The sequence below is a fragment of the Quercus lobata genome, chromosome 9, assembly GCF_001633185.2.
Source record: "Quercus lobata isolate SW786 chromosome 9, ValleyOak3.0 Primary Assembly, whole genome shotgun sequence".
Lineage (NCBI taxonomy): Eukaryota > Viridiplantae > Streptophyta > Magnoliopsida > Fagales > Fagaceae > Quercus > Quercus lobata.
Window position 1 is genome coordinate 34461377 of NC_044912.1, and position 10366 is coordinate 34471742.

The 10366-nt window shown below is 37.9% G+C and overlaps 2 protein-coding genes across 2 annotated transcripts; one reads left to right on the top strand and one right to left on the bottom strand.

Annotated features, from left to right (window-relative positions):
• Positions 1-4408: 4408 nt before the first annotated feature.
• Positions 4409-5092, top strand: LOC115960844. The gene has a single exon (XM_031079837.1). The coding sequence runs from the start codon at positions 4567-4569 to the stop codon at positions 4897-4899; it is 333 nt and encodes a 110-aa protein (XP_030935697.1). The 5' UTR covers positions 4409-4566; the 3' UTR covers positions 4900-5092.
• A 595-nt stretch (positions 5093-5687) lies between these two features.
• On the bottom strand, positions 5688-10073 carry LOC115960221 (chlorophyllide a oxygenase, chloroplastic). The gene is made up of 9 exons (XM_031079000.1): positions 9902-10073; positions 9237-9470; positions 8999-9103; positions 8518-8793; positions 7977-8124; positions 7657-7841; positions 7384-7496; positions 6402-6696; positions 5688-6269 (listed from the first exon to the last, which is right to left on the bottom strand). The coding sequence occupies exons 1-9, from the start codon at positions 9977-9979 to the stop codon at positions 6099-6101; spliced, it is 1605 nt and encodes a 534-aa protein (XP_030934860.1). The 5' UTR covers positions 9980-10073; the 3' UTR covers positions 5688-6098.
• Between the last annotated feature and the right edge of the window lie 293 nt (positions 10074-10366).

The following is a 10366-nucleotide window of genomic DNA, read 5'->3' on the forward strand; positions in this document are numbered from 1 at the left end:
GGACCGGTCAACTTGTTCACCCTTTACATTGAGATTGTCAACACAAGCTTAAACATCGCACCTTTTATAAATAACTTGCATTCAATAAATCTCTAACATCAACTTGTAAAGTCCAGAGAAAGGTTGTTGCCTCAGCTCGCAAAGGAGAGCATAACTCATGTAGCTTGGCCTAGACTTTCAAAGTATTTCACTAAAATTGTCTCTTGCCTTTACTCTTAATGCAACTAAATCATTAGTGATAGTTGTATCCATGTTGAGTTTGACCATGCCTGTAGTAGGGGTTGCCAAGAGTCAAGTTCTTCAACTCTATTTAATATCTTAGTCTTCTTATCACCAATAACAAATGACACAATTATTTTCACAACACAATAAGAACTAATAAAACGTGATTTTGTCTTGTCAGTATGTTCCTCATCAATACGATAGACAACCTTTAGATACTGTATGAGAGAAAATACTAAGTAAATAATGACACCAGTTTAGGGCCTGCCATAGACCCTCTGATACTTAAATTAGTTTAAACTCTTTAGAAATCTGTAATCTGTAGAGTAATTTGTGTGTGTGTTCAATATGAATCATTTACCTGTCTTTCCAATCTTTTTATGGCCTTTTGTGTGAGTAAATGCTCAATCTACTGGCCTCTCTAACGTTGTACCACAGCTGAAGGATTTATGGCCTAAAATGACCATTTATCCTCAGCCCTTTAACGTCTGTAATGGCCATTAAATGCACATAATTGGACGGCAATAATGGCTCCGTGCTCATTTATCATTTGGACTTTAAATGTTGTCTGAAAATAATGCACTTACGCTTGTCCATACTTTTACTCATCATTAACATGGACAGTTTGCAAGTACGAAGGAGCGTTTTATCACTATCCATCAGTTATGGTTAAGCTGGAAGGTTAAATGGCTCATTTAATAGCCATTTAACTTTCCCATTCAATGTCCTGTAACGGCTGTGTAATAGTCAACTTGAGGTAGTTGTAACAGCTGTGAGCTGGTGGCTGGAAAGGCTGTACATTCGTTACAATTGTGCTGTTTAAGTGAGAAATTTATATCTGAGTATTAATGTGTGCTTACGATCATCCTTAGTAATGATGGTCGTCCTTAGTAATGACAATTACTTTACAAACGACCATTTTACATTACTCGTTAGTTGCCCCCTTTATTCCTTTGTCGTCCTTTGTTTGGACGAGCATAGGAATATGAAAGGTTTTTGGTGGTTCAATCTCCCTTTCGTGTACCAAGATTCTCGTCCCATCACATTTAATGCGAGGAAACTTTCTCGTCAAGTGATTGACACGTGTCTTCTCTTCATTGGTTGCGCATGTGAAGTTTTCTTGAACTTCCTGCACCCCTTGATTTTTGTTTTCCTTTTTAAAAAAACTACTCGTCGGTTTTTTAACCATGCAAATTTATATGACATACTCTCGCTTTGAGAATTTGATCGTCATTATGATTATGCTTGTCAGTTTTTAACCATGTGAATTTAATCATATAACCTACTCTTGCTTTGAGAATTTGATCGTCATTATGATTGTGTTTGTCGGTTTTTAACCATGCGAATTTAATCATATGACTTACTCTCGCTTTGAGAATTTGATCGTCATTATGATTGTGATCATCGGCTTTTATCCATGCAAATTTAATCATGACTTACTCTTGCTTTGAGAATTTGATCGTTATTATGATTGTACTCGTCGGTTTTTAACCATGCAAATTTAATCATATGACTTACTCTCACTTTGAGAATTTGATTGTCATTATGATCATGCTCATCGGTTTTTAACCATGCAAATTTAATCATATGACTTACTCTCGTTTTAAGAATTTAATCGTCATTATGATTGTACTCGTCCAAATTGAACCTTATGTGACAATTTTACTCTTATCAAGATTTTTATTGTCTACCTGGTTTTACTTGTTGGACTTTCAATGACAGGCTTTCTTCTTGAATTTTTTTTTTTTTTTTTTTTGGTATGGTAAATAATACTTTTAGATCTTTCAAGAGAACACCATTTATTCATGTGGGGAAAAATACCCCCTTATTCATTCCTGCTTAGAAAACAGTTTGATGAGAGAAAATTGAAAACGTCATCTAACTAGTAATAATACCTCTTGAAGTGCTCTACATTCCATGGACGAGGTAACTGTTTACCGTTGAGTGATTCAAGGTAACATGTTCCTCTTCTAGAATACTTGTCGATCTTGTATGAGCCTGCATATTTTTGTTGTCATTCTTTTGACTAGGGGAACAATCCTTCTTCTCCTTCTTTTTGTGTTGGAGCTCGTTGATTTCTTCCATCTTTCGCTTGCCATCTATTCTATTCACAGTTAATGCATCCTCTCTGTTCATGTACTTCTGGGCTTTGAACAAGAGGTCTATTAGTGTAGTTGGAGAAGTCTTCTCTAGAGAGAAGACGAGGTCAAGATTGTTCAACCTTGCTTGGAAGGTCGTCATTATCACATGATCGTTTGCCTCATTAATTTCTAACACTACTTTGTTGAAGCGTTTTACATACTCTCTTAAGGTTTCCCCTTCTTGTTGCTTCATAGTTAGTAGGTATGAGGTGGGCCTCTTATGGCATTGGCCTCCAGTGAAATGGCGGACAAAAGAGTCACTCAGTTGCTCAAAGTTCACGATAGATGCCATGGGCAACTTGCTAAACCACAGCCTTACTGCTCATTTGAGGGTTGCTAGGAATGATCTGCAAATTACCTCGTCTGGAGTCTGCTAGAGATTTAATATTGTCTCGAATGCTCCTATGTGATCTAGGGGATCCTTAGTGCCATCGTAAACCTCTAGCTGTGGGAGACGAAATTTAGGAGGTAAAGGGCACTCCAAAACATTGGCAGTGAAGGGTGAGTCTATCCTCTTAATCATGCCATCAAGATTTATCACTGTGTTTCCCTTCATGATGTACTTGACTTCGTCTAACTCCTTCCTCATGTTTTTCATCATCTGAACGTTACCATAAGTTGACTATGCGATGTACTTAGAAGTTTCTCTTCTGCTATTTCTTGGACTATGGGCTTCGTTGTTATTATCATTGCGATTACGCCGTGACTATGACGTATTTGTGCCCTTTGGACGCACTCTCCACTTCAAGTCTTCATTTTGTTTCTTCAATTCTTGCACATCGACCGTTAGTGCTTGGATTTGTTGAGCCATCACCATTGGGTTCGGTGGCGCAGTTATGGTTGAGTCCATCTGTTCTGAGGGACTTAGTCAGTAGAGAATTCAATGGCTTATTGATTGATATGCTGTCATTTCCCACAGACGGTGCCAAACTGATAAAACACGATTTTGCCTTATTAGTACGATGGACAACCTTCAGATCCAGTATGAGAGAAAATACTAAGTAGATAATGACATCGGTTTGCAGCCTGCCAAGAACCCTCCGATACTTAAGTTAGTTTAAAGTCTTTAGAAATTTGTAATCTGTAGAGTAATTTGTGTGTGTGTTCAATATGAATCATTTACCTGTCTCTCCAGGCTTTTTATAGCTGTTTGTGTAAGTAAATGCTTAATCTACTAGCCTCTCTAACGTTGTACTATAGTTGGAGGATTTATGGCCTATAATGACCATTTATCCTCAGCCCTTTAACGTTTGTAATGGCCTTTAAATGTGCATAATTGGACGGCAGTAACGGCTCCATGCTCATTTATCGTTTGGATATTAAATGCTATCTGGAAATAATGTGTTTACACACGTCTATACTTTCACTCGTCATTAACATGGACGGTTTGCAAGTATGGAGGAGCATTTTATACTTTCACATGTCTATACCATCCATCAGTTATGGTTGAGCTAGAGGGTTAAATGGCTCATTTAATAGCCATTTAACTTCCCCATTCAATGTCCTATAACAATTGTGTAATGGTCAGTTTGAGGTAGTTGTAACAGTTGTGAGCTGGTGGTTAAAAAGGTTATACGTCCGTTACACTTATGTCATTTAAGTGAGGAATTTATATCTAAACATTAATATGTGCTTACGATCGTCCTTAATAATAACGGTTGTCCTTAGTAATGACGATCGTCTTTAGTAATGACAGTCATTCTTAATAATGACGATCACTTTACGGATGACTATTTTGCACTACCCATCAACAACATTGTGATTTACATGATAAAATAATGTTGCGGTAAGTGTGTTGTCCCACTTATCAATGGGGGTATTATGAGCTCGAATTTCTCGCTATAGGTGCTAGGGTTCATCTCTCACCAATAGATGAAGTGAGCAAACCTAAACTTAGGATTAAAAACTCCCTTGTTTCTAGGTAATCCATGTTGTCCCAAATCCCAATTTCCTTGGCATATCTGAAATAACCCATTACCAAAATAAATTAACTTAAAAAAAAAAAAAAAAAAAAAAAAAAAAAAAAAAAAAAAAAAAAAAAAAAAAAAAAAAAAAAACCCGAAGTCTCCAGATTCCGCTCCAAATCTAGAGCACAATTATACTATGGAATAGAATAGACCCCAACACGCACGCACGCAGGCAGAGCAAATCAAACAGTGACAGTAAGTGAGCGAGAAACAAAAACAAAGGAAGGAAAAAAAAAATGTTTTTCTTCTTCGTGGGAGGGGTTGAGCAACAAGTCCGGCAAGTGCTGAGATCAGGTGCGGGAAGGTGCATAGTGTGCAAGTCTCCGGCGGATCTGGTGGAGTACGAGAAGGTTCTGAAGCTGTTCTTCGTTCCGGTGTGGCGGTGGCCGGGAAAGGAGCCTTCCATGTACTGCAGAAACTGCAACCTCTTCTTCCCTCAGTCCTACTCTCTTCCGCCGCCACGGCCGACCACCGACTCTGCTCTTGCGGAGGTCGACCGCTGCCGTTTCTGTGACCGGCCGGTGGAGCCCGAGTTCAGTTTTTGCCCCTTTTGTGGCTCCGCTCTGTGAGCTTCTTCTGATTCTGATTCTGCTTTTCTTTTGTATTAGTGGTGGTGTTGTGAGTATGAGAGGGTTTAGGGTTTTGGTATGGTGCGGTAAGGGTTGTAATTTTTGTAAATGGGTATCATAGAAAAGATATATATGATCCTTTTTGGATGGGTTCCCAGTTTAATAAATTGTTGTTCCTATTTAGGATTTGAAACTTTTTGTATAATTGTGTGCATGATGAATTTGAAAATTAACAATAAGGAGTAAAACTTTTCCTCAGTCAAATCAAATTCACCTGTGATTACATAACATTGGCCAATAATGCTAAATTTAATTGTCTCTGGAAAATATAATACCAATTACGTTGGATGATGCCAAGACGTATTCGATTAATTCGATAGATATAACAATGAAGGCACTGGAACCCTTCTGTTGAGTGAGTTTCAAACCTCTTGCTAACATATAATTAAATTTGTATCCAAGCTTTATGAAGGACATAATTAAATTTGATCTACGAAACCTGCATCTAAGTTTTATTCATTGATGAATAAGGAAAGATTATGGTGAATCTTTTGCTAATTTTCTCACTAACCTAGCAGGCAAAACTATTGGCTCATCCATCCCTCGCTCAATTGGCTTAAGATTAAGGTGATATTGCAAGAGGAAACCGGGTTTGAGTTTTCTCTGTGAATTTGTGATATATATCACTCATATCCCTCAAAGATGCAGTTGAATTTTGGAAAGCTGAGTTGAAGAAGGAAAAGTGACACATGCGAATTAAAATCTGTAAAATCTTTCCCACTCTCAAATGGGAAAAAGGTTACATCAGATCTTATTGGGGATCACATTTTAAACACCAGCGTCCAAGACCAGAAATCAATCTTCACGTCATTGTGGTGAAAAATTGAAAATAAGGTTAAAAAATAAAAATAGAAAAGGATTTGACACTGTACAACGAATCAATAAAATTAGTGTACAGTTTCTTTTTAGTTTACAAGGGTTTTGTACATAGACACTATTTTCTCTGCCTCAGATCATTAACAATTTCCGCCAATGCCAACGTAAATCCAATTGAGAGAGAAAAGGTATGCGAAACTGCATAATATTCTCAGTCATTTCGTGCTCATTTAATAGTTCCTGACTTCCTGCACAAGTTTGTCATATGTGCAGGCTTATTCTGGAGAAGCAAGCCGTTAAATAATCCATCATCACATCTTATTCTATGTTGATTCGCTGTAGGGTAGTTGCTTAGCTCCTCTGTCCACGGCATCTCTCCATAGCCTGTACCTCACACCTAGCTTATCATAGGATACAGGCCAATTCCAGATATTGGCACCATTGAGCATGCGCTCTTGCTGGCCAACTACGAGCCGCAGATCCTCATTTAACACCTGTTGTCAAATTAAACATCAACAATGGTAGGACAGAAATGAAAGATAGGAATAGCTGGGCAAGAAACTATTGTAGATCCTTTAGTAACAGGCTAAGGTAGCAAACGAGATAATTACTGTTTATCCTTTTACCTGTTCTGCAAAATGCCGCCACAGATATTGCACGAAAGGAACGTACTTAAGCAGGGGAGCAAAATCCAGTGACATTCTGTATAATAACCTTGTCTTCTGCCTTGAAGAAGGTAAACAAACGTGAAGTTGGTGAAGGTGTGTGGCACACTGCTTGGTACTCTGCCCTTCCAGTTTGCCAGGCTTTGAGATCCCGATAGTTGATAGCACCATACAAGGTGGCCGAAATTCCATGTCAATTGGATAAGGGTCCCAATATCCTTGGAGGCCCGAAGCAGGTGTCAAAAATTTCACAAAGCTGAAATTGCAGATTGCAAAAATTGTTAAGAGTATGTTTTGACTGGAGCTGTTTCGTCAGATATAAATTGAAGTTTCTTTATTGACATCAGGCCCATGTACTCTAGACACTACTTGAATTTAAATAGGGCACATAGATAACATAATGAATATAGATGGAGGATTTTAAATCCCATAGGGAGTGAAGTCATTCCTTCTTATGTTCCATACCTATTGGTCAGGATAGGTATCTATGACAAAATAGAAGGAAGAACTCAACTAAGCCTCAGTCTCAAACAAAAGGGGTTGGCTAAAATGAGGAAAAGAATTATCTCAATCATAACTATGCATGGACTTGCTCCCTAAGGAGAGGTTGATGAGTTGAACTGATTAGGTACTCCGGCATCCTAGTAAGTGATCCCTACTTTTCTTCTATTGATACTTTTATTGAAAAACAAATGTTGTCCAGATGGTGCCTAGATGCGGGATGCCTCATAATACTATATAAAACAAAATGGAAATGGAATAATTTCTCCATGGTGTCCAGATGCCTGATAAGTTCCTATTGTGTTTTAACTTTTTCTGGTAGTCTTGAGTGAAAAAGGCAATCTTGAACATGATTAAAGGAACCATTCTACTCAGATTGCTGAAATTTTTATCATCTTGAGAAAACTGATTAGATTTAACGGTAATAATAACAGGAACAAACCTGGGAACGCTCCATCCCTTGGCAAAGGTGGAAGTGTGAGTGAAAGGGGCATGTGCAAGATCCAAAAGATTATCTAGAAGTAGTCCATGTTCCACTGGAAGTTCCATGACAATCTGTCACATTCATACTTGAAATAAGATGACTTGCTCTTTCATAGAATCACATAAGCATAATTCACCTGTTTCTTGTATTCATGATAATATTTCGACAGATAAAAAAGAGTAAAAGGCATTCATGATAATCAAAGGATATGAATGTCATTGCAATGCATACCTCAGCATGAATTTGAAATCCTGGAGGAGGTTCTAAAGAGGGAATGGTGGCCGTTGGAGGGTCATTTCCAGGCCAAATCCAGATCATTCCCTCTTGTTCAAAACATGGCAATGACTTTATCTTCAAATTAAGTAATCGCGTGGATGGCATTTTCTCACATTTTCCATCTGTTGAGTACTCCCACCCTGACATTCATCAATCACAAAATTCCAAGAATTAGTTTTTTTTTTCCCAGTAATTCGTTTATCAAATTTTCATAAAGACCTGTATATTTTATCAATCTATATAAACTATAGTTATTTCTTCTGATCATTACTAACCATGGTAGGGACATTGGATGCGACCCTCATTGACTGAACCAAGGTGAAGAGGACACGCTCTATGTGCACAGGTGTTCTGGATACATCCAGGTTTCCCATCTTTTCCACGAAAGACAACCCATGGTTCCTCAAAACATTCAATTGGAATCTGAAATAGAGAAATGATGAAGTATTCATATGATGAAGTCCAGAGAATCATTAGTTGCAGAAAATCGCAGATAATTTATAGGGCTGGCTTATCCATCATAACATTAATGTTTCCCCATAACAAAACCACCACAGTTATAATGTAATCCATCAAAGCATGCCATTTTATGGTGGTGATGGCATTATTGACAGTCCCAAAAATGTAGTGCCACTCTAGTTCTTTAATTTCTTTTGTTTACCCATTCAATGGGGGGGAAAACTCTATTGTATCATAATATGGTATGCTACAACTGGTTTGTTGATGAGATTTTTATTTTAATTTTTTCTGAGTAATGCTCACATAAGTAATGAAGATACGAAGAATGTATCTCAAACTTAAATGCTCTTAGCTTACCATGGTATCCTCCTTCAGATCATTGGAGAAAGCAATGGGATACCAGAAATTCTTCAAGCGGGGATGATAAGGTTTTACAGGACCAGATACGTTCAAGCTTTTACGTGGTGACCTTCTCTGTACAACTTCAAGAGATTGTGTAGAAGTACTGGGAGAGGGGGATGTTTGGTCTGATGCTGTAGTGCTTCTGTCTTGTAACAGCCTATCATTCACCAATTCTTCCATGTAAGCTAGTTTATCTAAAGCAGTGGCAACTCTTGCTTCGGACATGTGAACCTGTTGTTATTCATTGGTAAGACCAAGTGCTTATAAGATTGTATTTGAAAAGCAATAATCTAATGAACGGTTGTACAGTCTAAGATCAAGTCATGTGAAATTTGATCATTTGTGTCTTATTGATGGTATGTATCCTGACAGACATGATAAAAGCATTACAATTATCAATACATAAGTTGTTATTTCATTAACAAATAATTCCAACCTGTTTGTGAGCTTGTGCTAATTCTCCTTGCAACTCCGCAAGTTCCTTCTTCATTGTGCCAATGGACTTGTAGTCACGAGCTAGAGGATTTAAAACTTCTACAACCTACACCCAATTGTCTATAAAAGTGAGAATTTTATTTTAACAGAGCCAACTGGCAAAGGATCAAATTTAGCAACCCCAATATACATGAATTTTAAGCCAGTGAGATCAAGAAATCGAAGAGTTATTGGGAAACCTTTTCATGGAGAAGCATGATTGTGAGGACATCTTGCCGGGCCCGCCAATCACAGTACCGAAGATCATATCTAACCACTTCTAGGGCTTGATTTACATCCAAGAACTTCCCTTTACACTGGGGAACCTTAGACCTTGGATCCTCCACATCAAAAAGCTGTCCCCAAGTGCTCTTCTTCTCCAACCCTCCTTCCTCTCTAAAAACAGCAACCACCCGAAATCCTCCTCTCACTCCCTGAAATTCAAGACCCAAAAGCAACAACATAAGCTATGAAATAGTAACTTTTTAAGTTTTAACCATGTTTCCTTTCGATATGCAGTAGCCCATACAAAAAATGCAGCCTGTATTAAAGAAAAAAAGGACAATCTTCTGGGGTTGCCTAGATAAAAATTCAATCAACAACTAAATTTAACTAATTTTCCTTCAGATTTGGCGGGTACACAGATATATTTTTGGCTGAGAAAACCATGTCTTTTGGTATTTTGAACTAGAATATACACAACTTAACTAATAAACCAACTAACCAAACTAAAAACTCTTCTACTTTGGTCTATAATACGAGAAAAATAACAAATGAATGAACAAACTTAAGGTTTTCTTTCCTTTTTCAAGTTTAACAAGTACCCGGATAAACTAAGTAGCAATACAAGTAAAAAAGATTGTACCTTTTTAGTGTTGAGCTTAGATGATCTACAAAGAGAGATTGGCAAAGAGAGAGCTGCAGCTGTAGCCACTATGGTCATGGTGGTCTTAGAATTGAAGTTTTGAAGCTGACAGACTCTATAGATTAGAGAGAGAGAGAAAGGAAAGAAAACGTGGGCTATGTTAGTGAGAGAGCTTTATTGCTTTTGAGGATTTTTGTTGATAAGAGGTTGGTGTTGCGCGCGATCTCAGTTCTCCTTCCATGTTTTTACACGTGGAAGACCGTGGACTTCTTGGTCTCACACGTGGCATCCTCTTCCTTCACATGCTTGCTTTTGGTGTGAGAGAGTGTCTTTGAAAAGTGGGGCCTGCTATCTTGCCAGCTCGGATTGTGAAGATATCTCCTTCTATCTGTTATGTTTAAAGTTCTTTGGCATGATGTTAGGAATTTTGGAAAACTCATGGCTGTGGTTAATTGAATTTGAGCC

Coding starts and splice junctions, on each gene's coding strand:
- LOC115960844 (XM_031079837.1), top strand. CDS start 4,567: ATGTTTTTCTTCTTCGTGGGAGGGGTTGAGCAACAAGTCCGGCAAGTG.
- LOC115960221 (XM_031079000.1), bottom strand. CDS start 9,979: ATGACCATAGTGGCTACAGCTGCAGCTCTCTCTTTGCCAATCTCTCTT. Junction 9,471..9,901: donor CTAAGCTCAACACTAAAAAG/GTACAATCTTTT, acceptor CTTGAATTTCAG/GGAGTGAGAGGAGGATTTCG. Junction 9,104..9,236: donor TCATGCTTCTCCATGAAAAG/GTTTCCCAATAA, acceptor AATTGGGTGTAG/GTTGTAGAAGTTTTAAATCC.